Raw genomic sequence first — 22,996 nt, forward strand, 5'->3', positions numbered from 1 at the left:
CAGCCCCGCCTGCGGGGGGGGCCCCGCCTCCCGCGGGCGCTGGGGAGGGGACGGGACCGGGACCGGCCGGGGTGCGGAGAGACCCCCGGGGGGGGGGAGTCCGGGAAGGATCCGGGGTGGGGCTCGGGGCGGCCGGGGCTGGAGCTTGGCCCGCAGCGCCCTGGGGAGCGGAGCCGGGGGTGATGCCGCCCCCCCCCCCCCGGGGCTGCAGCACAAAGCCGGAATCCCCTGGGACCGGGGGTCGTGGCAGGCAGCCCCCCCCCCCCGGTGGGACGGGGCCCGGGCCGCTGTGTGACCCCGGGGGGGCTGCGGTGGGCCGCTCCTCGCAGACAATGCCCTGGCACCACGGGGAGACAAAGCTGGGAGAGCTGGCGGCCACCCCGCAGCACCCAGGGGGCTCCGCAGCCCCGGCCCCCCAGGCAGCAGCGCGGGGGGAGCCCGGGGGGAGCCCCCAAATCCTGCGGCCGTTCAGCTCCCGCACGCTCCCGTCCCGTTGCCCCCGGAGCTGAGCCGTGGTGGGGCCGGGAGCGAGGCCCCTCGGTGCGCACAGAGCCGCGAGGGAGGGCGTTTGGGAGCCTTTGTGGCTCAGCCCCGCGGCCCCCCGGCCGCCAGCCCCGGCCCCCGCGGGCTCTCGGGGGGGAGATGAGCTCAGGCAGCTCCGGCTCCGGCTCCCTCCATTGTTGTCCCTGGGAGAGGGGCCGAGGCAAGGCCGTGCCATTGTTCTCCCCGGGAGCGGCGGCGCCCCGGGCCCACGCTGCCGCCCCTCCTGGGGTCACGGCGCAGCTCGCTGCGTGGGCAAGGCCCCCGGGGGGCACGGGGAGAGGGGGCCCCCCTGCCACGGCTGGGCCTCGTGCTCCACGAGGGGCTGCGCTGGGGACAAGGCTTTGCCCCAGAGCCACCTCCGTGGGGAGAGGGGCCTCGCTGCCAGCCCCGTGGGGCTGCAGGGGGTCTTGGAGACCTCGCAGCCACGGGGCGGGTGCTGCAGCACCCATGGGTCCCATTGGGGGATCGCCCCCGTGCCCCCAGGGCAGGGCTTCAGCCGCCAGCTCCCGGCTGCCTCCGGCACGGCTCCGGCTCCTGCCCCGGGGTTCGTTGCCCGCCCGGTGACTCGGAGCCGGTGCTGCAGGGAGCACGTGGCGCGGCTTCGAGGATGGGTGCAGCTCTCCTCAGCCTCCAGAGACAAAAGCCGGGAGATCCCAGGATTCCCAGCAGCCCAGATTTTGTGTGTTTAGTTTATTGTGTTGCCCTGGGAATAAATCGTTAAAGATTACCGTCAGACTCGGGTATAATTGCTGTGCGGCATCGGAGGCTCCTGTCGTCTCCAGGGGGAGCGTTCCCCAAACCCCGCACGGCTGAGCAGCTTGGGGAGAGACGATCTGACGAGCAAATACCTACACAAATCCCGCTGCAGGCCACACGCAGCTCCTGCAATCCGCTTAGCTAACCTGGGCCCCGCGGATTAGTCCCCGCAGCGGCTCGCGGCCACGGAGCAGGCGGCTCGCACCACGCGGGGCACCGCGGCCACCAGGGCTGGGGGGACCCGGGGTCCCGTGGGGACACTTCCAACGAGGACCTGGCCGCTGTGCATGGCCCTGCTGGATGGGCCAACGCAGGGCAGGGCGCGGTGACGACTTCTCCACGCCCCTCGGTGCTGCTGAGCCTCCCCTGGTTTTAACTGGGAGCCCTGAACCTTTTGGGGCCGGTTCTTGGAAGTCCTGTCCCTCGAAGGAAGGGAATTCCCAGGCCTCCTTCTTTGGGGAAATCCCCCACCAGCCCCGGGCAGCAGCTTTCCTCTCTTTCATTTTTCCTCTCTCTCTCTTTTTTTTTTTTTTTTTTTTTTTTTTTTCTTTTGGAGTGAATTCCTGTCTGATTTTGCAGCTTTGGCAAACGGGGAATTTATCGCAAGTCTCTGCATTCCCCTCGCAGGCGCGGGGTCATGGGATTAGGGCAGAGCTGCAGCCTCGCTGAGGCAGGGAAAGGGGAAAGGGGGAAGGAGGGAAGCAGGGAGCTCCTCGCTCCTCGCTCCTGCGGCCGCAGAACAAAGCAGGACTCGATGTGGGATGGGGACCCTCTTCCTCCATGCTTTTGGGGAGCCCCCAGCGTGGAGCAGGGCCCTTCCCGTGGGGCCACGGCGGGGCCGGTGCAGGGTGCGTGGTGCTGAGCTCCCAGCAGCGAGTGGGAGCGTTCCCACGGGCGCAGGGCCAGCGGCAGGGCTCGCGCGGACACACCCCGGCAGCAGGGTGCAGCCGAACCGCTTCACCCCTGCCCGCCCGGTCCCGCCGGGGGGGTGGTGTGGGGCTGCCAGCTGGGGGTCCCGCTTCCCCCTCCTGGCCCCCCGAGCCCCTCGAGGCCGAGCGGCTCAGCCTTAGTCACGGCGCTGAGCGTGACTCAGGGTACCCCTTGTGCTCAGGTGAGCCACCGCTGTGAGTAAGGAGCTGCAATCCCCACCCTCCCGGCGCTGATCCGGGAAGGAGCCCCCCCGCCCACCACGGACTGAGCCCCCCCACCCATTCGGGCTGGGGGCTGCCCCAGGGCAGGCGGCTCGGGGAGGGCAGCGGGGTGTCCTTGGGCAGGACAACGGTGCTGTGTCGGTGACGCTGGTGGGGCTGTAAACACCCAGGCGTGTCCTTAGGAACACACAATCGGCTCCGTGTGCTTCCCGGCTCTCGGGGACGTGTCCTGGTGGCCCTTGGCAGCGCGTCCACGCATCGCCGCCTGGGGACACCTTGGCAGCTGGCCCAGCCTGGCCTCACGGCCGGGCCCCATCTCTGGGGCACCCCACAGCTCTGTGGGGCCCCGGTGCCTGGTGAGCTGAGCCCCGAGGTGAAGCCACCAAAAGGGGGTGACCTGGGCAGCACCCGCTGCGGGGTGCGGGAGCCTGGAGCCACCCACGGGCAGCGGTGACCCCGGCGCAGCGGGGGGCTGCCCGTCTGCTGCTGGACCCCAGCTGCCGAGCTCGTGAGCCGCAGCCACGCGGCCTGGCCCCGGCCCCGGGAAGGATGGCGAATCCCTCTGGATATAGCAGCAGCCGAGCCCAGGTGCGGGGCCATACTTGGCCGTGCCGCGGCCCCGTTGCCTGCGCTGAGGGCACGACTATTCTGGGTGCCCTGAGCTCACGGCCCCCTCCGGGACGCCGCGCTCCCCGGCCCCGCTGACGCAGGGCGAGCAGCTCCCTGCCAGCCCTGGCGCGCTGCCGGTCCCGTGGCCGGCACCACCCCCTTGGCCCGGGCTGGGATTTGATTCCTTCCCCTCGCCGGCCGCAGCACGCGGGCTTGGCCCGGGTGCAGCCTGGCTCCGCTTGGGGCCAGGCAGGGGCAGCCAGCTGGCCCCAGCGCCAGCACCGCAGGGCCGGGACGTGTCCCCACCTCGCCCCCCGCCCACAGCCAGCACAGGGCAGGGGAAAAACCTGAAGCCCCCCGAAATGTGGGCACGGGGTGGGAAGGGGCTCCTGGGTGAGGGACTCCTGCCTGCTGCAGCTGAGAGCACGGAGGGGCCCCGGCACCCCCCGGCCCCTGGAAAGCCCCCGGCAGCCTCCGCAGCGCCCAGGCTGGATGCGGCCCCGTCTGCGCTCAGCACCGCGTGGCGGCTTCTCAGCCACCGCGACATTTGTTGGTCTGCTTTAAATCACCGGCTCCAGGAGTCAGATGACAACTCAGCCTGTTGTTGTTGTTGTTGTTATTATTATTATTATTATCATTATTATTATTACAAATGCTTGAGCAAGTTGCCAGCCCAGGGGAGGGGAAGGACCTGGGATTTCGGCAGCTGAACCTGGCTCCTCGGCTGACCCGGGCTCCTAAATCAGAGGGAAATGCAACCCCCTCCGCCCAGCCCTCAGCTCCAGCTCGGGCGTTTTGTGGTCCAGCCCGGGCAAGAGCGAAGCTGAGCAAGCTCCGGCCGCGAGCCAGCACCGCCCGCGCTGCACCGCGCCTCCGCCACCATCCCAGGGCTGCTCCCCAACCCCCCTTCGCCCAGGGGCTCCCCCAAATCCCCCCAGCCTGCCCCTGCCCTTGCCTCGCCCTCGCTGACCCCAGGATGATGGGCACAGGGGTGCCCCTGGGGCATCGAGCGGGGTCACCTCGGGCAGGGCTTGCATCAGGCACCACCGCCGGCCCCGCCACCCCATCCTGCTCCTGCCCCACAGCCTGCCCCCCACCCCTGGGACTACCCATCCCATAATGCCCCGTGCCACCCCACAGTGGGTGGGGTCAGTGGGTTCCCACAGTGCATTATGGGGGGTGTAGTTTGCTGCCCCACTTTGGGGCACAGCGTTGGGGCGCAGCATCCCCCGCGGCCATCCCTCAGCCCCACGCCTCCTGCCCCATGGCCGGGGGGGAGCTCAGTGTGGCTGCCTGGGGGGTGTCCGGCTGGAGGGGGGGGGCACCATCAGGCAGTGAGCGCACCCCCAGGGCTCAAACCAAGGGTGTCTGCCCCATCCTGCCTGCACGGAGGGTGGGGACAGAGCTGGCACCCAGCTGGGGTCCTGCAGAACCCAAGCCTGTGCCAAGGGCCGGGGGCGATGCCGGTGTGGGGTCCTGCAGGGGGGGCGTGGGGCAGCCTTGGGGGGCGGGGGGTGTGGGACGGTGTGTCCCACGGGTGCCCCAACGCGCTGACACACGGGCGCACACTCAGCGCGGCGGCATCCCCACCCCTCGCGCCTGCCCACTGCTCCACTTGGAGCCGCACCAAGAATGCGGGGACCTCACCCGCGCGGGGGGCACGGTGCCAGCCCCGGGGCTGCAGGCACCCCGTCCTCCCTGCTGCTGCCTCGGGGGGGCCGGGGCTGCTCCCAAAGGGACGGGGACCCTGCGGGGTGTCTGGGCACCCCACTCACCATGGGCTCTGGCACAGCGTGGGGTGCAGGAGGGCGCAGACACGAGCACCCGTGCAGGCTCCCCAGCACCATCCCTGCCCTCTGCCGGGGCCGGCACCCACCTAAACAGTGAGGCCGGGAGGAGGAAAACAAGCCCCGAGGGCGGGTGGTGCCACAGGAAACCCCAGCCCAGCGGGGCTGAGGACAGGAGGAGGCGCTTCCTCCCGGCCTCGGCACTTCACGCGCTTGTGCACCCTCTCCGTGGCACCTCGCAGCACACTGCACTTGTGCGCGCACACACACGTGCTCACTGCATGCACAGACACCAGCACGCACTCCTGGACGTGTGCTCGTGTCCATGCACGCTCGCCCAGGCCCCCCCTGCACGCTCACCCTGCTGCTGCACCCCCTGGCCTGGCTGGACGCTGGCTCACGCCACTCACACACATCCCGTCATGGGCACACGCACCCCCTCGCTTCCCGGCCGGGCCGCGCTCTCCCCCCGGCCACAGTTCCTGTTTATGGTGATGGAGCCGCCTGCCCGGCCCCCCCTGCACCAGGAGGGCTGGCCGGGGTGGGGGGCACCGCCGTGTCCCGCTGCATGGCCCCGGTGCTGCCCCTGCGCCCTGTGCTGGATCCCGGATCCCGGTGCCACTTGGGGCGGTGGAGCTCGTTCCTGGCCGGTGGCCACGTGGGGCTGCGTGCTCCCCCCACGGATGTGGGGCCACGGCTTTATTCTGGGAAGAGCGGCAGGAAATCCTGGTGGGAATGCGAGCCGGACCCCGTGTGTCACCGGTGCTGTCACCACAAAGGAGCTGCCGGGCACGGTGCGCCGGGAGGTCCCCGCAGCTCCCCGAGCATCGCCCGAGCCGGCTCCATCTTTCCGCGGGCCCTGCCCCGTCTGCCCGCAGCGGGACCGTGCTGTGCCCATTTCCCAGCTCGGGGGAATCGAGGCCGAGGGGGAAGTGACGTGTACAGGGTCGGGGTGAGTCAGTGGGAGCTAAGAATAGATGGAGGAATCCAGCCCTGGGCCGGACCCACTGCGCCGCATTCCCCAGCACCGAGCCGCGCTGCAGGGCTCAGCTCCCCTGTGCTACCTGTGGGGAAACTGAGGCAGCGGCGGGGGAAGTGACTCACCCCACACCGTGGCCTGCTAAACACCCTGCTCTGATTAGATAATGGGCGGAAGGATCAGAGAGAGCCGAACAGCTCCTCATTAAACCTTTGTCTCCCCATTGCGCCTTCAGCTCCCAACGGAGACCTTGGGCCACGCTGCGTGGCGCGGGGGCAGCCCTGCCCCGAAACGCCGCTCACACCCACCGCGTGCTGCAGCGCGTGGGCAGGAGCACGCCCCAACACCCCAGGAACCCGCGGAGGCAGAGGCTGTCCCGGCCATAAACGGGGCTGTGGGGGCCAAACCTGAGCCCTCCCTGCCCACAGAGCCCGGAGCCAGGCGCTTCTCCCCCTCCTCGGCGCACGTGGCTGCTGAGAGCACCCATGGGACACCGAGAGCCCCCTCGGGTGTGCACGGATCGTGGGAATCCGGCATCCACAGCCCCCTGCTGGGCTGGGGGGGGTGGCGGGCAGGAAACGAGCTCCTCGATCGCTTTGGCAGCGATGGTGAAAGAGGCACCCGGGGCGGAGGGGCTCAGGAAGGCAGGAGGTGCCGTGCCACGGCTCTCCCTGCTCCCCTCCTGCCTTTTGCTCTTTTCTTTCTCCTCTGCCCTGCGCACGGTGCAACGAGTGCCCAGAACTCGGCCCCGTGGGGTGTTTACTGTAGCGAGATTCAACCCAAGGCCGAGATAGGCCTCCAGATAAGGCCAGCATCTCGGGGAGGCCAGCGGCTCCCGGGCAGCCCTCCCGCTCCTGGGGCCGGGGTCAGGCAGGCAGAAGATCTCTGCAGGCGGCTGAGTTCGGGTCAGACCGGCTGCACCGGCCCCGCCGCCACCCGGGCTGGAAAAGCCCCCCCAGGGAAGGGGAGGCCGGTCCTGGTCCCACTCCCCCCCTCTCAGCACAGCCCTGCAGGTCGCCCGTGGGTGCTCCCCGCATGGGTGCTGCCAACAGGACCGGCCTGTGGGGCCCCGGTGACGTGGGGCGCTCTGCAGGATTAGGTTTTGAGGGGAAATGCGATACGGCAGCGATAGGTTAGGCTGCAGGAGATTAGATCATCTGTGGTTTTGGGAGCACCAGCAGAGCGGGGTTCTGCTGCAACCTCTGCAGCGCCTGCCCCGCGTTGCCCATCGGCGCCGATCGGCCAAAAACGCAGCGGCACCGACCCCGCTCCCCCCGGCACCGGGAGAGCCTCGGGAGCCTGCCTGCACGCGGGGCATGCCCAGGAAAACAAGAACCAAATAAAAGCAAAAGAGAAACTTGAGAGCAGCGCAGGAGACCTCCGTGGAGCGGAGACCAAGCGTTGCCTCTCGCCTTTGGCTGCTCCTGAGAGCCAACAGAGCAAAAAGCCTCAGCTTCGGGTTATCACTGAGGTGAATTGCCAAGGGAAGGTGCTGCTGCTGCAGCCCCCGGCACAGTTCCCTTCTTCTTCCTCCAGCCACAGCCCTTGGCTGGTGCCGAGGTGTGCACAGAAAGTTTTGAGCCCCTCTTGGAGCCGCAGGGACCAGGCTGCAGCACGGGGCACGGCATCACCGGGCAGCAAACAGAGCCTGGGCACTGTGGCTCACCGGGGTCACGGCCCCTATCCTGGCACCATGGAGCTGCCCACGGCCCCCGGGGCGCAGGGTGCTCGTGCTCCTCGTGCCGTGCTGGGACCCTGCACCCCTGGGTGCCCACACCAGCTCGGGATGCTGCGGGTGCTGCAGCCGGCTGGGGCTCACATCGGGGTCAGGGCCCATCTGCCGGGGCAGGATGTGGGGCCGGACGGGGGACACAATGCGGGGAAGCGGCGAGGGGCGAGCAGGGACAGGGACATCCCGCAGCAGCGTGCACGGCCTCGCTCCCGGCACACCCAAAAACCTCAGCGGAGCCCGGCCAGGGGCGAGCGCGGTGCCAGCGGTGGCCATGCCCCGGCGGGCGCAGCGTGGCCGGAGGCATCCCCGTGCCCCGCATCCCCACACCGGGTGCTCCTGCACCTGCCTGGCCCCGGGGGGGGACGGGACCGGCCTGCAGCAGCCTGTCCGTGGGGAGCCGGGACGCGAAGGAGCTGGTCGGGGCGGCAGCGGGGTCCGCTCAGCCCACACAGGTGTGGCCGCGCCGGCGGCAGGCAGCGAAGCTCCGCGCCCGGCTGGCCCCGTCTTGCTGGGTGGCAGCAGCCGCCCTCCCCGCGCTCTCCTCCCCGGGGCAGGCACACCCTGTCATTACGCCCCACAGCAGCTGCCGGCGCTGCCCGGGAAGGGAGGGGGCGGCGGGGATGGGGCAGAGCCGGCCCGATGGGGACCAGGATGGGGACGGGAGGATGGGGATGGGAAGATGGGGAGCCCTCGCCCCAGCGGGGCAGGGAGTGGGCACGCAGCCTCACCTGCCGGGGCAGGAGGGTGCTGGGGACCCGCGTCCCCTCCCCGCCGGGGCACCCCGTAGTCTCGCGGCCCCGCCGTGGCCTTGGCACGAGGGGGGAAGCAGCCGGGGTCACGGCGAGCAGCTGCCGGGGACGTGCCCGCGGGGCCGCGGGTGCACAATGCCCCCATTGAGGTCCCGCGGGGAGGGGGGGGGCACCCAAGGTGGCGGTGGCAGAAGGGACTCCAGTGTCACGCCAGGCCTCAATCCCGGCTATTTATACCCGGCCGGGGGGCGGCCGCTCCTGCACACAGGCGGCCTTTGAGGCAGCGGGGATGAAAGCGCGGCGCGGGGGCATTCCTGAGGGCAGCCTCCCCGGCTCCCCCCGGTTTCCCTTCCCCACCCCGGGCCCCAGCCGGCGCCAGCCCCGCCAGGAAGAGCCCCACCGGCACAGGCAGCTGCGGCCGCTTCCTCCCCGCGGCCCGGCGAGGAGCGGGGGGCTCGGGGACGGAGGCGAGGGTGGCCCCGTGGTGGAGCGGGTGGTGGGGAGGCTTTGGGGACACCGGCTCCGTGCTCGCCCCGCTCGGCGGTGCTGGGTGCCAGGACCTCGGCGGTGCTGGGACCTCGTTAGGCTGCAGCCTGGAGCTGCTCAGGAGCCTCCCAGCTTTACCAAGGGCGAAGTCCCGGCACATCAAAGCTGGCGGGGGCAGCAGGAGGCAGGGCAGGAGCCTTTGGTCCCCACCAGTGCCCGGTTCCACTGCCCAGCCCTTCACAGCCCACATCGGGGTCCCAGTTGTGCACACCTGGGTCCGGCCGTGCCCCCCCCCCCCGTGGCACAGCACCCGGCCCGTCACTGCGGCAACCGCCACCAGCTCCGGGTGTATTTTCTTAACCGGGGCCGCCGTGGGAACCTGGCCGGGCGCCACCTCATTCCGCTCGGGCTTTCTGGGCCGCCTTTGTAGCCGGCGTCGAGCCCAGCTGGCAGCCGCTTCCTCCCGGCCTCCCCCTGCCCCGCACGGGTCGCAGCCCCGGGCAGGGGGTGGCGGAGCCGGGGGGGGACTTTGCCAGGACCCCCACCACGGGGCCGCATGCCCCAGCTGAGCCGGTGGCCCCCGTGCACCCCGCAGCGTTGGGCTGGCTCCGGTGAAGCCAAGCGCCAGCGGCCGCCAAAACTGCCCTGAGCGAGGGCTGCGCCCGCAGCCCCCGGGGTCCCCAAGCTCTGCCAAGGCACCTGGGAGCCCAGGGGGGCCGTGCCACCCCCGCTGCCCCGCTCCCGGCTCCGTAACTCCCCGGGGCGAAGCTCCCCGTGCCTGGCGGGGGCACCCACAGCACCCCGGGGTGCTCTCGGGAAGAGCGAGACGCCCGCTCCCATCCCGGCTTTCCCCACCGGTGCCTCGGTTTCCCCCAGGGTGCACCCGCCGCGGGCCAAGGGTTTGCTGCACTCGGCAGCGCGGCGCTGGGAGGCTGCTGGCCCGCGAGCTGCGCCGGGACAAGCAGCGTCCTGCCGGCTGCAGCGCCCGCCGGCGCTTGCACCCGCGCCCACATTTCGGGGTGAAGCTGGCGGGGAGACGGGCGAGGGCACCCCACTGCCATCTGCCGGCACAGCGCCCCGGGATGGGGCTGGGGGGCTGCTGTCAGCCCCTTGCTGCAGGGATTTTTCCCCCCACCCCGTGCTCCCACCGCCGGGACAGGGCAGCGCGCGTGGGAGGCGTGCGGAAGAGGAGCATTTTCCAGAGCTGGAAACCCAGAGGAAAAAGGCTGCAGGACGGAACGGCTGCGGCAGCGCGGGTTAATCATTACAGCAGCGCTCCCCCCGGAGAAGGAAGTGCGAGGATACGGCCTTCGAGCCACCCAAGGGCGACGTGGCCCAAGGACGCAGCCGGGCTCATGCTGGCAGAGCCTCTGCTGACCTTCCCACGCCGGGGCGCCCATGGCCACGGCCTTGGGGGGGCCACGAAGCCCCGGCAAGGGCAGGGGGGTGCTGTCGGCCCCCAGGGGGGAGCCCAGCTCCATGCTCAGCACCCGTTTCTCCCAGCAGGAGCAGGGGCGCCGGGCAGCCCCCGCACCCCGATGTTGCAACGCGGGGCACGAGGCTGCGAGAGGCCGGGCAGGATCCGAAGCACCGCGGGTTTGGGCAGGGAAAGGGGCGGCTCTGCCAGATGAGTCAGTGCCGCCGGGAGCCAGGGGAATCCTGGGGCTGCGGCGGGCTTTGGGTTGGGGTTTTTTTTTGTTGTTTTTTTTTTGTTTTTCCTGTGGAGAGCTCAAACCTTTCCCCTGCATTTTGGGATCCGGGTGGGACCGTGGAAACACCGTGTGGCCAAGCGCTGGGAGGGGACGGCAGCGGCGCCCAGCTCCTCTCGGAAATCGTCCCCCACGAGCAGAGCCGAAGCAGCGCCGCCGCTGAGGCTTCACTTTCCGAGCCGCCCCGGCCCCGCTCCCCACCCTCCAGCTGGCAGCAGGAGATGCAAGTCATGGGCGAAAGCGCCGGGTGGAAAGGGAGGACGCGGGCGTCGTGGCCCCGCTCGCGCCGTTTTCCAGCCCTGCTGCCCACCCGGGGCAGACAGAGCCTGGGCCCCGTGACGCCAACGCCGCTGCTGACCCCAAATTTCCCAGCCCACGGCCCCGCAGCCCCACCGCTCCTGACAGTAAGGTGCAGGGATGGGGAAGTGCCTCGGTTCCTGCTGTGGGGTCTCTGACACCTCTCGGACCCCAAAATGCAGCAGGGACGGGGCTGATTTTGGGCTGTGACTGGCGGCAGCTCACGGCGTGGGCAGCGGGAGCACGGGGAGCTGGGGCAGGAGGAGAGGCTGGAAGAGGCCGGGTGGAAGCCCCCTGCCCGCAGCAAGGAGCAGCCCCCGAGGTGCGGGGGGGACACGGCCGCCCCCAGGGGCTCTCAGCCATGGGGCAGGACGGAGGAGCCCCCACCGCTCGCCCCAAAATCAGACTACAAATCCCAGCAGGCGCCACGCTGGGGAGGGCCCCGGCAGGGCCGGATCCGTGCTTGACCCCCCCGCCGGGTACCCCCCAAAAGTCTCCGCTGGAGCTGGCAGGAGGCAGTGGGAAGAGCTGGTGAGCGGCCGCTGACGGAGACACTTTTTTTTTTTTTTTTCCCATCCTAAAAATAGCAGCTGGCCGCTTCCCCAGCTTCCCGGCCTCGCCAACGCTCTTCCATTAGATGTGAAAAAAAAAAATAAAAAAAAAATCAGAAATCAGCCACCTTCCGTCGGAAAGAGAGCGGCTGCGTGTGTCAGGGGAGGCTCACGCACGCCGCAAATAGAAACCGGGGACAGAGGAGAGCGAGAGGGAGCGGAAGAGGGAGCAGGGGGAGCAGGGCCGCCCGGCCCCAGTTATTCCCGAGACGTTTTAATTAGCACTCGTCCTGACTTTGAGGCTTCGCTTCTGCACGGCGCAACGCGTGACCTTTAAAAAAAAAAAAAATAAAAAGGGCGAAGAGAGGGAAAGGGAAGAAAAAGGCACTGGAGCAGCTCAGGAGCTGGGGAGCCGGCTGAGCTTCAAATAGGCTCAGCGTCAGGCACTCAGAGGCTTTTAATAAGCTCCAGAGTGAGAAATTTAACACCACAGGCCTATTTTTGATCGCTTGTGGAGGGGGGGGGGGAGAGAAAGACAAGAGAGATCGAGAGGAGGGGGAGGAGGTGGCGGGGAGAGGAGGAGGCAGCCGAGATTACATCCTGGGTGGCAGCGCCGAAAATAGCCGAGCCCCCCCCCGGGCTGCGGGAGGGCAGGCGGGGGGCGAGGGGAAAGGGGAACGGAGCAAGGGGGGGGGGGACGGTCACGCCGCACGCCTGTGCCAGGAGGGTTTGAGCAGCAGCAGGAACCCGAAATCCCCCTCGGGAGGACGGCACCGAGCGCGGAGCCTGGCGGTGGATGGTGCCGGGGGCATCCTCGGGCCCCTCGCCCCAGCCTGCTCCTTCCTGGCAGCGCCACGTTTTGTGATGCATGGGGGGAGGAAAACGAGCTCGCTGCGGACAGGGGAGCAGCTCGGGGGGGTTCCTCCTGGCATTGGGGACGCCAGCGTTGCTCTGGGGAGCCCCAAAGCAGCCGGCAGCTCCAGCAGAGCGCTGCCAGCCCCCCCCCCCCAGCCGCCCAGGCTGCGGACAGGCTCCCACCCAGCACAGCATCTGCTTCCCTCCCGCACCCAGAGACTTCCCCCGGCTCCGCACGCCACCCGCGCGTGCAAACAGCCCAGAGCAGCAGCGGGGGGGAAGGGGGCAGAGCCGGGCAGCTGCCGTCCAGCTGCAGGAAGGACCGCGAGGAACCAGCAGAGCCGACGCGATTCCTGCGGCGACGGAGCCGGGAGGCTGAGCAGAAACAGGGCGGGGGAGGCACGGCAGGAAGCCTCTGGCACAGACCTGCGCTGCCCTGCGGACGCCTCCTCCCGTGCTGCCCTAATCCCGCCGTCCAGGTGGATTACCGGCACTGGAGGTGGCTGACGGCGCAGGGAGGGAGCTATAAAACCTGCCCGAGAAGCCCGGGCTGAGATCTCCCACGGGAAGGCGCAGCACAAAGCTGGAGCTGCACCTCGGCACGGCGCCCGCACCCCCAGCTGACCCTGCCCCACGCACCCAGCCGCCGGCGCAGCTCGAGCTGCAGTTTGACGCCTCAGAAGAAGGTGACGCGCCACAAGCCAGGACTGCGTTTCCTTTTAATTGATCAGGGCGGCTTCTCCGCCTCCATTTGTCCCGCACCATCTGTACAAACGGGGAAGCCAGAACAAGTAGGACAGTCTGGGGTTTCTCTGCAGCGACAGTGGGATTCCTGCAACACACAGAGGCGGAGCTGCTTTGAACACAGAGGGGGGGCTCGGCGGAGCAGGATCCCCACCCGAGGCCTCGCTCCTGCTGCTAAACGGCTGCGAGCGACCTCAGACCTGACCTCAAGGGCCACAGAGCAGAGGGAGCAGAGACCAGAGAGACACGGGGGAGCTGCTGCCCTGCTGTACCTGCTCCGGAGAGGCCGTCTGAGGCTCCGTGACTCACCTGCCAGGCACAGCGCTGCCGCACAGAAAGCCTCCCGACTGCCAGCACGTGGGAAGAAAAAGAGATGAGGCAGAGACTTAGCAGGGCGCAGAGAAAAATGGGCCACGAGGAAAGCGGCCTCGCCTCGCCTCCCCCGAGACAGAAGCTGTTTGTTTGCAGTGGAAGGGAGTTGTACGAGGAGCAGAGGCCGCACCGCTCCCCGAGGGGCCCCAGGCTGCTCGCACGGCCGGCCCCGGGCTGCCCGGCCCAGCGGGGACCCGGAGGCAGCGGCGAGGCCCCGCTCGTGACCGCAGAGCTGCCGCCCGCTCCCGGAGGCAGCGCCGGGCCCTGCTGCCATCTAGCGGCCCCGGGACGGCTCCGAGCAGGGCCCCGCCGCGGCCCCTGGTGCTGACGGAGGGGCCGAGAGGGGCAGCCCTCTTGTCACCGCTCCCAGAACGTGTCACCGCTCCCAGAACGTGTCACCGCTCCCAAAACGCCAGGCACAAGCCCTCAGGCCCCCCTCACAGCCCGGCCGGCCTGGCTATGGCGAGGGGAAGCTCCCCGTGGGCAGCAGGGAGCAAGGACTCTTCTGCAGAGCGGGTCTGGAAGTCTCAGTGAGGACGTTGGTGACGCTTACCAGATTACTCCAGGGCTTTCACAAGGGCTTCGTTGGCTTCTACTTTAATCTGAGCTTCTGCTTTAGCAGCTTCGTCGGACGCAGCAGCCACCTCGGAAATGGCCTTCTCCAGGTTTGATTTAGCAGTCTGAGCACCAGAACACAAGGAATGTGTCACCCAGAGACCATCACAAAGCGGGTGGCTGGCCCACAGCCCTCGAGTCACCCCCCCCACCACCATTCTGCAGTTGTCAGCCCCACGCATGGGGCCCCACAGGGGCTGCAGGAGGCTGTTTAGGTGCCGGACTGGCAGCAGGCACATCATCCCCAGGCCCTGCTGGGGAAAAGCTGTTCCCAAGATGAAGAGGGGTGGGGAGGGGCCCGATCAGCATCTGTCCGAGGGCAGGGATGCGGCCTGGGGAGGGGTTCACGACTGCACGGCTTCCTCTCCCCACAGCCTGCCGGGGAGGAGCAGCCTTTGATCCCGATCAGGGGGGGAAGCTGGGGGTGAAGGCGCAGCCCCGGGTCTCTGTGCGTGCTCCGCAGGCACAGGAAGCTCCGGAGACAAGGAGAGAAGCGAGGAGTAAAACCTCCCAGCTGCGGGGATGTGCTACTCACGGCCAGGTCCAGCATGTCCATCGTCACCGCCTCTTCCGCCAGCACCTGCACCGTGGAGTCCGCGTTGACCGTGACGGAGCCGCTGCTCACTGCCAAGCACAGCGGTGTCAGGGGGGGCTGCCAGGGGGGTCAGCATGCGGGGCAGCTCTGGCAAGGAGACCCCAGGGAGCCCCAAGCTCCCTTTGCCAGAGTAAAACCTCAAAGCCCAACCTGTGACCTTCCCCGAGCCCCACAGCGGCGTTAGCCTCGTGTTAATTAAGAGAGAGGTAGAGCAGGGAAAGTTCTGCGAGGGCAGGGTGGGACGTGGTGCTGGGGGACAGGGGTGAGCATGTGATGCTGGCAGCAGGGCAACGCTTGGACCAGTGACCCTGAAGGTCTTTTCTGCCCTTTTTTATGATTCTTTGACCGAGTGGCCTCTGAGCAAAAGAAAACCTGAGCCCCAAACTGCCTCGTGCTGAGCCCCCTCTCCTGCAGCACACCCCCAGCCAGCAGGACACCCTCTGGCAGCCACCGGCCGGGAAGGGAGAGACCCCTTGAGCCAAATGGGGCCCTCCTGGTCCCACAGAGCCCTGTGACAGCCCCCCAACCCCATCCCATGCCCCACAGAGCCCCCTGACAGCCCCCCAACCCCATCTCCATCCCTCCCAACCCCACAGAGCCCTGTGACAGCCCCCCCAACCCTATCCCTGTCCCCACAGAGCCCCTATCAGCCCCCCAACCCCATCCCCATCCCTCCAGGCCCCACAAAGCCCCCTGACAACCCCCCCAACCCCATCCCCATCCCCATCCCTCCCCCCGTCCCCTCAGGGCCCGTTCGCGGCCCCCCCCCCCCCATCCCTCACCGAAGTACTTGGTGGCCGCCCCGTCCTCGCCGTACACCGTCACCACGCCGGGCTTGAGGACCTGCAGCGTGGGGACGTGAGCCGCCAGGATGCCGAAGGAGCCGGTGAGGGTGGGCACGTCCACCTGCCTCACGGCCGCGCCGTTATAGAACACCTGAGGGGGGGAGAGACACAGGGAGAGAGAGAGCACCGGGAGGGCACCGCCGCCGCCCCGGGCCCCGCCGCCCTCCGCCTCCTACCTGCGTGGGGGAGGCGAAGGTGAAGGCCATGGCGGCCGGGCCGGCCGCGGGCTCGGCGTAGGAGCGGGCCCGGGGCGGCGGCAGCGCGGCGAGGCGCAGGAGGCGGCGGGCGCTCAACATGGCGGCGGCGGCGGGCACGGGCCGGGCCGGCCAAGGGCGAGCTGAGGTGGGGGGGGGGGACGGCGCGGGGCACGCCGGGAGTTGTAGTCCGCCCCCTGCGCCTCCCCGCGCCGCGAGACTACAAGGCCCGTGGGGCGCCGGGAGGGTGACGTCACCGGGAGGGCCGCTGGGGCGTGTGGGAGATGTAGTTCTCCTGTGGAGTGTAGTCTGGGCCCCCCCCCCCCCCCCTTCACGGTGTTTGTTTTGTTTGTGGTGTTTGTTGTAGGGTCGGAGTCAGGTTGGGGAGGGAGGGGGAGGTGGGGGGGGTGCAGGTAGTGGGCTGGGCTGGGGGGGGGGGGGGGGAGGGGCTGTGGTGCTTGGGGGGTGGGCAGGGGGCTGGGGGCTATGGGGTGACCAGGGGGCTATGGGGTAAGGATAGGGTGGGTAGGGGGCTATAGGGTACGAGGCTATGGGGCTATGGAGGTATGGGGTAGGGGGCTGTGGGGTAGAGGACTATAGGGTAAGGGATTATAGGGTAGAGGGCTATGAGGGAGACAGGGTATGGGGCAGGGGGCTATATGGGAAGGGGGCTATGGGGCAGGGGGCTATGGGGCTGTTGGGTAGGGGGCTGTGGGGTAGAGGGCTATAGGGCAGGGGACTATAGGGTAAGGGACTGTAGGATAAGGGACTGTAGGATAAGGGACTATAGGGTAAGGAACTACAGGGCATGGGGCTATAGGGTAAGTGACTATAGGGTAGGGGGCTGTGGGGCTGGGGGCTATAGAGCAGGGGTCTATAGGGCAGGGGCTGCGGGGCTGGGGGCTGCGGGGCGGGCAGTGCGGGTGCGGGCAGGGCCGGGGCAGCCCCGTCCCCACGTGACGGCCGCGCCGCGCGGGGGCGGCCCCGCTTCATTCATAAATCCGGGGCCGCACCGAGCGCGGCGGCGGCGATGGAGCCCCGGCCCCGGCTCTAGGTGAGTGCCCGGCCCCGCCGCTATCGCGACAGACGGAGCTCGGCGCGATACGGGGGGGAGCCCGGCCCGACCCAGCCCCCCCCCCCCCCCGCTGCTCTCGGGGTTCCCGGGGGCTCCGTCCCGTTCCCCCCGGCGCCTCCCGCAGCCCCCCGCCCGCAGCCCCCCCCCCCCGGTGCTGCCCGCAGCCCCCTCCCCAGGCCGGGTGCAGCCCCCGGGGGGGGTCCCGGGGGTGCCGCAGCCTTGGGGGGGGGGCTCAGCGGGGCAGGATCCGTCCCGCCCCCGCCCGATGCCCAGCGAGGGGTGGGGGGGGCTGAGCCCTGCCCGGTGCCCCCGGGCGTGGGGACAGCCCGGGGGGGGGGGGGGCCCGGCCGCTGCCCCCCCCCGCCGCTGCCCAGACAATGGCCGTGCTGTTCCCGCCGGGTCGCCATGGAGACCGAATTCCTCCGTGATGGGGGGGGGAACAGCGGGGGCATTCTTCACCCCCCCCCCCTCCCCACACACCCCCTCCCCAACGGGGTTAGGGGGCCCCCAGCCCGGTCTCACCCGGGGGGGGCCGCCCCACGCGGGACCGCGGCCCCTCGGACTCCACGGGCCCAGCCGGGGGCGTGGGGGAGCCCCCGGGGGTCTCGTGGGGGGGGGGGGGGGGGGCTGGGGGATGCCCGGGGCCGGTGCGGGCTCGGGGCTCTCCCCGCCCCCCCGGTGCCCCCCGGTAACCCCTCCCCGTGTTGCCCCCCCCCCCCCCCGGCTCCATTCACATTTTTCCTTGCCCCGATTTTGGGCGGTTTTGCCGCGCCCCCCCCCCAGCCCCCCCCCCCCGGAGCACGCGGCTCCCCACGGCCACAGCATCCCCGGCACCCTGGGGGGGGGGGGGGCTCCGGACGGGGGGGGCCCAGCCCCGGTTCCCAAAGGCCGCTGCTTTCCGTGCCGGCTGCTTGAGGGGGGGGGGGGCTCGGCCCTTCCCGGCCCCTTCCCCTCCCTCGGCGGTCCCGGTGCCCCCCCCCCCGGTGGTGGCGGAGCCGCTGCGGGGCTGACTCAGCCCCCCCCCACCCCCAGCACCGCCCCCCCCCCCCCGCCCACCCCCGTTTTCGTTGCGCGGGGGGCAGCGGCTGCGGGGGAGCTGTTGGGGGGGGGGGGGGAGGAGGGGGTGGCAGAGCCCGGGCAGGATCCGTCCCCCCCCCCCGGTGTCCCCCCCCCCCGGTGTCCCCCCCCCCGGGGCCCGGCCTCCATCCTCCATCCGTGCTGACCACACCCTCCTCCAGCCCTTCATCCCCATCCCTCCCGGCAGCTCCACACCGCGGTGCGGGGCAGGGCCCGGGTGTCCCCCCCCCCACCCCATACCCGGTGCCCCCCCCCCCCATCCCATCGTGGACCCCCCCCCGTTTGTCTCGCAGCGGCCCAGGACGCGCTCGGGCTGGCTCGGACCATGAGCGATGAGCCGACCCCCTGGGACAACGCGACCGAGAGCGCCACGGTGAGCGGCACGGGCTGGGGGGGCTGGGGGGGGGTCCTGGGGGGGGGGTCCTGGGGTCTGCGTGGGGCTGGGGGGGGCCGGGGACAGGGGTGGGAGCCGAGCCCAGGGTGAGGCTGTAGGGACTGGGGTGGGACACGAGCACGGGGCGTGGGGACAGGGAGGGTCAGGATGTGGCCACGGGGATGGGGATGGGGCTGTGGGGGGGTGGTTTTGGGGGCAGCATCCTCCCGCCCCCCCCCTCCTGTCCTGCCCTCACCCCCCAGGATCTTGGCGGCACCCCCCCACACCCCATTCAGCCCCCGCAGGCACCGAGCTCTGGGCTCTCAGCACCGGGGGGGGCGGGTGTCCAAAAAAGCAGGGTCGGGGGGGTCCTGTCCCCATTCCCGCTGGGCGCGGGGGCCGCTGGCGGCTCGGCCCCCCCCCGGCTGCGGTTGCCTTGGTGAAGGCAGCTCCCCGCAGCCGGCAGCAGGCCCGGGGGCGGCGGGGGAGCCGCGAGCATCTCGGGGGAGCAGCGCTCGGCACCAGCCTCGGCAGGGCCCCCCCCTCCCACCCCCAACCCCCAGCCCCCAGCCCCAAGCACGTGTTGGTGTCCCCAAGCCCCCCCCCTCCCCCGTGTGTGTGTGTGTCCCCGCGCAGGCGGTGCCGGGCGAGGTGTCCCCGCAGGATGGCTACGTGCTGCTCCTCGCCCTGCTCTCCATCTTCATCGGGGGCACCCTGGTCCTGCTCTCCGGCATCCTGATCATCTGCCGCCGCTGCTGCGAGGCCGACCGCCGCCACTCCAGGTCGGTGGGGACGGCTGCTGCCACCCCCCCCACCCCCCGGGGCGTTGTGGCACCGCTGGGGGTCCCGCGTGAAGCCCCCGCACCCCCTCGCGGTGCCGACGCGGGGCACCTCGCAGCATCCTCTCCATCCCCGCAGGGCCAGCGATGACCCCGAGAAGACCAACACCACCTACCTGGACGACTCGCAGCCGGCCCAGGGTGAGCGCAGGGCTGGGGCTGGGGGCTCACCCCGGGGGGGGCACAGCGGGTCCTGGTCGTGGCGCGGCGCCCCAGAGCTGGGGTATGGCTGGCAGCGCACCCCCTGCGCCCCCCGGTCAGGACGCAGCCATGCAGCAAGTTTGCCCGGCCTCAGCTGGGAAGCCAGCAAGCCCCACAGAGGTGGGGAGGGGGCTGGTTGGTGGCTCTGACCCCCCCCCTCGCTCCTCTCCGTAGACATCACCATCAAAGTGGAGGACCCCGACTGCCTCTCGGCCTCCAGCTACCGGGATGTGGAGACCGAGCGCTTTCTGTCCTCCAGCTCCTCCACCGCCCGCCGCGTCTCCTTCAACGAGGCCGCGCTGTTCGACCAGGGCAAGAAGACCCAGGAGAAGGGGAGGAGGTGAAGGGCCGGGCCGGATTGGGGGGGGTTAAGGGTGGTGGGCAGGGGGCTGGGGGCGCCCCCTGACCCAGCGTGCCCGCAGGTACACGCTGACGGAGGGGGATTTCCACCACCTGAAGAACGCCCGCCTGACCCACCTGCACCTCCCGCCGCCCGCCCTCAAGATCGTCACCATCCACGAGTGCGAGTCCAGCGAGAACAGCCTGGCCATGACCCCCCGCCTGCCCCCCCCCAAGCCCGGCCTCGCCATCTTCCAGGTGAGCCCCCCCCTGGGGAGCGGGCACGGAGCTGGGATGCACCTGGGGGGGAGTGGAAGGGTCGTGGGGGCTCGGGTCGTGGGGCGCAGCGGACCCCGACCCCGGTGCAAACCCCCCCCTGAGCGAGCTGTGCCCTGCAGCCCCCCGGGGGGGCCCTGCCGCAGCCGGCGCTGCCCAGCCACACCGTGTGCCCCAGCTCGGCGCTGCCCGGGGACACCTACAACTCCACCGTGGACACCAGCTTCGCCGAGGCCAGCCCCTCCGCCTCCTCTGACTCCGGGGAGGGCCCCTCAGTGAGTGCGGGCTGGGGGCCGGGGGCTGGGGTGGGCAGGGGAAGGGGGCTCAGTGGGCTCAGCACCATCCTGCTCCCCCTGCTCTGACGGCGTGGGGATGGCCCCGTGCCCGGAGGGGGTGCTGGGCCCCCCTGCTCCGTGCTTTCAGGCCTGATGGGGGGGGTATCCAGCTAGAAATAGGCTCTGCCCCCCCCCCCGCCACATCCCCTGCCCCAGGGGCCATTTGTGCATCACGCAGCCGAGCTGCAGGAGGAGGACAAAGGAGCGGGGCTGGGGGGGGCCGGGGGCCTGTGCCTGGCTGCTCCCGGAGCCGGCACTCACAGACCCCCCCCCCCCCCCCAATGCCCCCAGTTTGCCGCAGCGCCCAGGAGTGGGAAGGGGGCTGGTGTGGGCAGTGCCAGCCCCGGGGACGCCCCCCCGGCCCCCTCCCAGGGCACCGTCCTGCAGTTCTTCACCCGCCTGCGCCGCCACGCCAGCCTGGACGGGGCCAGCCCCTACTTCAAGATCAAGAAGTGGAAGCTGGAGAGCACCCAGCGGGCGTCCAGCCTGGACACCAGAGGTGGGAGCTGGGGGGCGGCGGGGGAGCCCCCCGCAGGGATGCGACCGTGCCCCCACCCCTGCCCTGCACCCCCCCAGGGTCCCCCAAGCGGCGCCAGTTCCAGCGGCAGCGGGCGGCGAGCGAGAGCATGGACCAGGAGGACCGGGACCCCCACGCCACCGACATCATCCAGTACATCGCCCGCACCGACGACGTCGCCTTCCACCCCGCGGGCGGCCCCTTCCTGCCCTCCCCCGCCAGCCCCCCACCCTCTCTCGGCAGGTATTTTTCAGTAGATAGAGGGGACGGGGAGGGTGCATGGGGGGACCCTGCCTTTGGGGGGGCGGCGGGGTTTGGGGTGATGGGGGCAGGAGCTGGGATGGGGGCTCGGGGTGCGGGCAGGAGGCCTGGGGACCACGGGGTGCCGAGGTGCCACCACCAAGGTTGTGGGTGCTGGGCTGGCGCCTCCTCTGCGTGCGGGGCCGTCCCCGTCCCTGTCCCCGTCCCCATCCCTGCCGTGACGCCCGGTGGTGCCCGCAGGCTAGAGCCGGGCGAGGGGGGCGCGAGCGAGGCCGGTGCCCCGGAGCAGCCCAGCGCCTACCACGACATCTGGAGCCTGCGCGCCTCGCTGGAGCTCTACGCCTCCTCCGAGCGGAGCAACGACCAGGACTCGGTGCGCAGTGACGGCGGGGACAGCGTCTCCTCCGCCGGCGGCGTGGCCCCCTGCCCCTCCTCCTCCCTGGACGAGGCCGAAGGCCCCGAGGAGAAGCTCTGGGGTCGGCCCAAGCAGGAGGAGTCGGAGCCCGGCACGCGCAAGCTGTTGCAGATGGACAGCGGCTACGCCTCCATCGAGGCGCCCAGCCGGGGGGGCGAGGAGGGGCACCCCAAGGACCAGACGGCCTCGGAGAAGCGCATTTGCTTCACCAGCGCGGGGCGGAAAGGCACCATCTTCGAGAGCTTCGAGGGCCGGGAGCCGGAGGAGGAGGAAGAGGAGGAAGAAGAGGAGGAGGAGGAGGAGGAAGAGGAGGGGAGCGCAGCCCGGGGCGCGGTGGGCGGGGGTCCCCTCCGTCCCCACAGCCCCCTGGCCTGGTCCCCGTACGGGCAGATGTTGGCGGGGCGGGAGGCGGCGCCGCCCCGGCGGGACTACAGCATCGACGAGAAGACGGACGCGCTCTTCAACGCCTTCGTGCGCCACGACCCGCAGTTCGACGAGTCGCCGCTGCGGGGGAAGCACCGCTCGCGCGCCCACCTGCGCAAGCAGTGGCAGCACGCCAAGCAGTACAGCGACCCCGGCGTGCGCTACCCCGCGCTGGAGCGGCACCGCACGCCCCTGCGCCGCGGGGACAGCGCCAACTACCCCCTGGACGCCCGCTTCCACAGCCCCCTGCCCCGCATCGTCAGCGCCGGCGACGAGGAGGCGGCGGAGGCGGCCGAGGGGGGCCCCAGCGCCTCGCCGCTGCCCGACCCCGAGATCCAGGTGATCGTGGAGGAGCCCGGCGAGGTGGCCCCCCGAGCCCAAGGCCAGCCCCGAGCCCGGCGGGGACGACTGCCCCGGCCCCGGGCAGTGCCTGGGGCTGGGCCCCGGCTCGGAGCTGATGGACAAAATCACCGGCGGCCTCGAGGAGCGGCTCTACGGCCACCTGAGGAAGGCGGCCGAGAGCACGGAGCGCGCGGTGGCCGTGGCGGCCAGCGACGCCCCCCCCCGACCACGGCCCCGTCTAAGCCTGGCACCGAGGGGGCAGAGACCCCGGCAAGGGGCGCGGGGGGAGCAGCCGGTGCGCGGCACGCGGGGCGCCACGGGACGGGCGGCCCCGGCGCGGGGAAGGCCAGGCGGGCGCGTGGGGGCCCCTGGCCGTGCCCACCCCGCCGCGGGGGGCCGGCAGCGCGGGGTGGCCGAGCCCCGGTGCTCGCGGGAGCGAGGAGCCGCCGGGTGCCGGCAGGGCGCAGAGGTGGAGCAGAGCGCGTGCCAGGAGGCTGGCGCCGAGGGACTTGGCTAATAAACCCCCGAACCGAGCTGAGGCCTAATCCTTACCTCGCAGCAGAGCTGTGTAGCAGCTACGCTCTCCCCTCTCGCTGGTTTTTGGGTTTTGTTTTGGCTTTTTTTTTTTTTTTTTTATAAGCAATAAGGCCGCTCCGTCCAGCTGGGGACTCGTCGTGGGGGGAGCAGGGACGGTGCCCGCGAGCAGCCCCAGCACCGCGGGGAGCCTGAACTGGAAGCGGGGCCTGGGGCTGCTGTGCTGGGGCAGGAGGATGCTGGGGGGGGGGCTTGTGCATCCCCTGGGGGGGGTCCAGGCAAGCTGCGGCCCCCAGAGCAGCAGCATCCTGGGGGCTGGGGAGGATGGAGCCCCCCGGGGCCACACTTTGCCTGTCCCCGGTGCTGTCCCTTCCCAGCACTCGGTGACGTGAGGGGGGGGCCGGGCTGGTGCATGCCATG

General features: G+C 70.7%; 2 protein-coding genes across 2 annotated transcripts; one reads left to right on the forward strand and one right to left on the reverse strand.

Annotated features, from left to right (window-relative positions):
* Positions 1 to 12,909: 12,909 nt before the first annotated feature.
* Positions 12,910 to 15,717, reverse strand: ATP5F1D (ATP synthase F1 subunit delta). The gene is made up of 6 exons (XM_084302730.1): positions 15,552 to 15,717; positions 15,313 to 15,466; positions 14,471 to 14,559; positions 13,874 to 14,000; positions 13,258 to 13,295; positions 12,910 to 13,036 (listed from the first exon to the last, which is right to left on the reverse strand). Exons 1-4 carry the CDS (start codon positions 15,669 to 15,671, stop codon positions 13,878 to 13,880), a joined length of 486 nt encoding a protein of 161 aa, XP_084158856.1. The 5' UTR covers positions 15,672 to 15,717; the 3' UTR covers positions 12,910 to 13,036; positions 13,258 to 13,295; positions 13,874 to 13,877.
* Positions 15,718 to 16,544: 827 nt separating this feature from the next.
* Positions 16,545 to 22,650, forward strand: CBARP (CACN subunit beta associated regulatory protein). The gene is given in 11 exon segments (XM_084302690.1): positions 16,545 to 16,623; positions 18,015 to 18,094; positions 18,731 to 18,876; positions 19,013 to 19,074; positions 19,309 to 19,474; positions 19,557 to 19,731; positions 19,872 to 20,024; positions 20,376 to 20,583; positions 20,661 to 20,844; positions 21,103 to 22,069; positions 22,071 to 22,650. Coding segments are annotated over 10 exon segments (2,598 nt in total). The 5' UTR covers positions 16,545 to 16,623; positions 18,015 to 18,046; the 3' UTR covers positions 22,560 to 22,650.
* The last annotated feature ends 346 nt before the right edge of the window (positions 22,651 to 22,996 follow it).

This window comes from Netta rufina (assembly GCF_964035555.1).
Source record: "Netta rufina genome assembly, chromosome: 28".
In the NCBI taxonomy this organism is placed as follows: domain Eukaryota; kingdom Metazoa; phylum Chordata; class Aves; order Anseriformes; family Anatidae; genus Netta; species Netta rufina.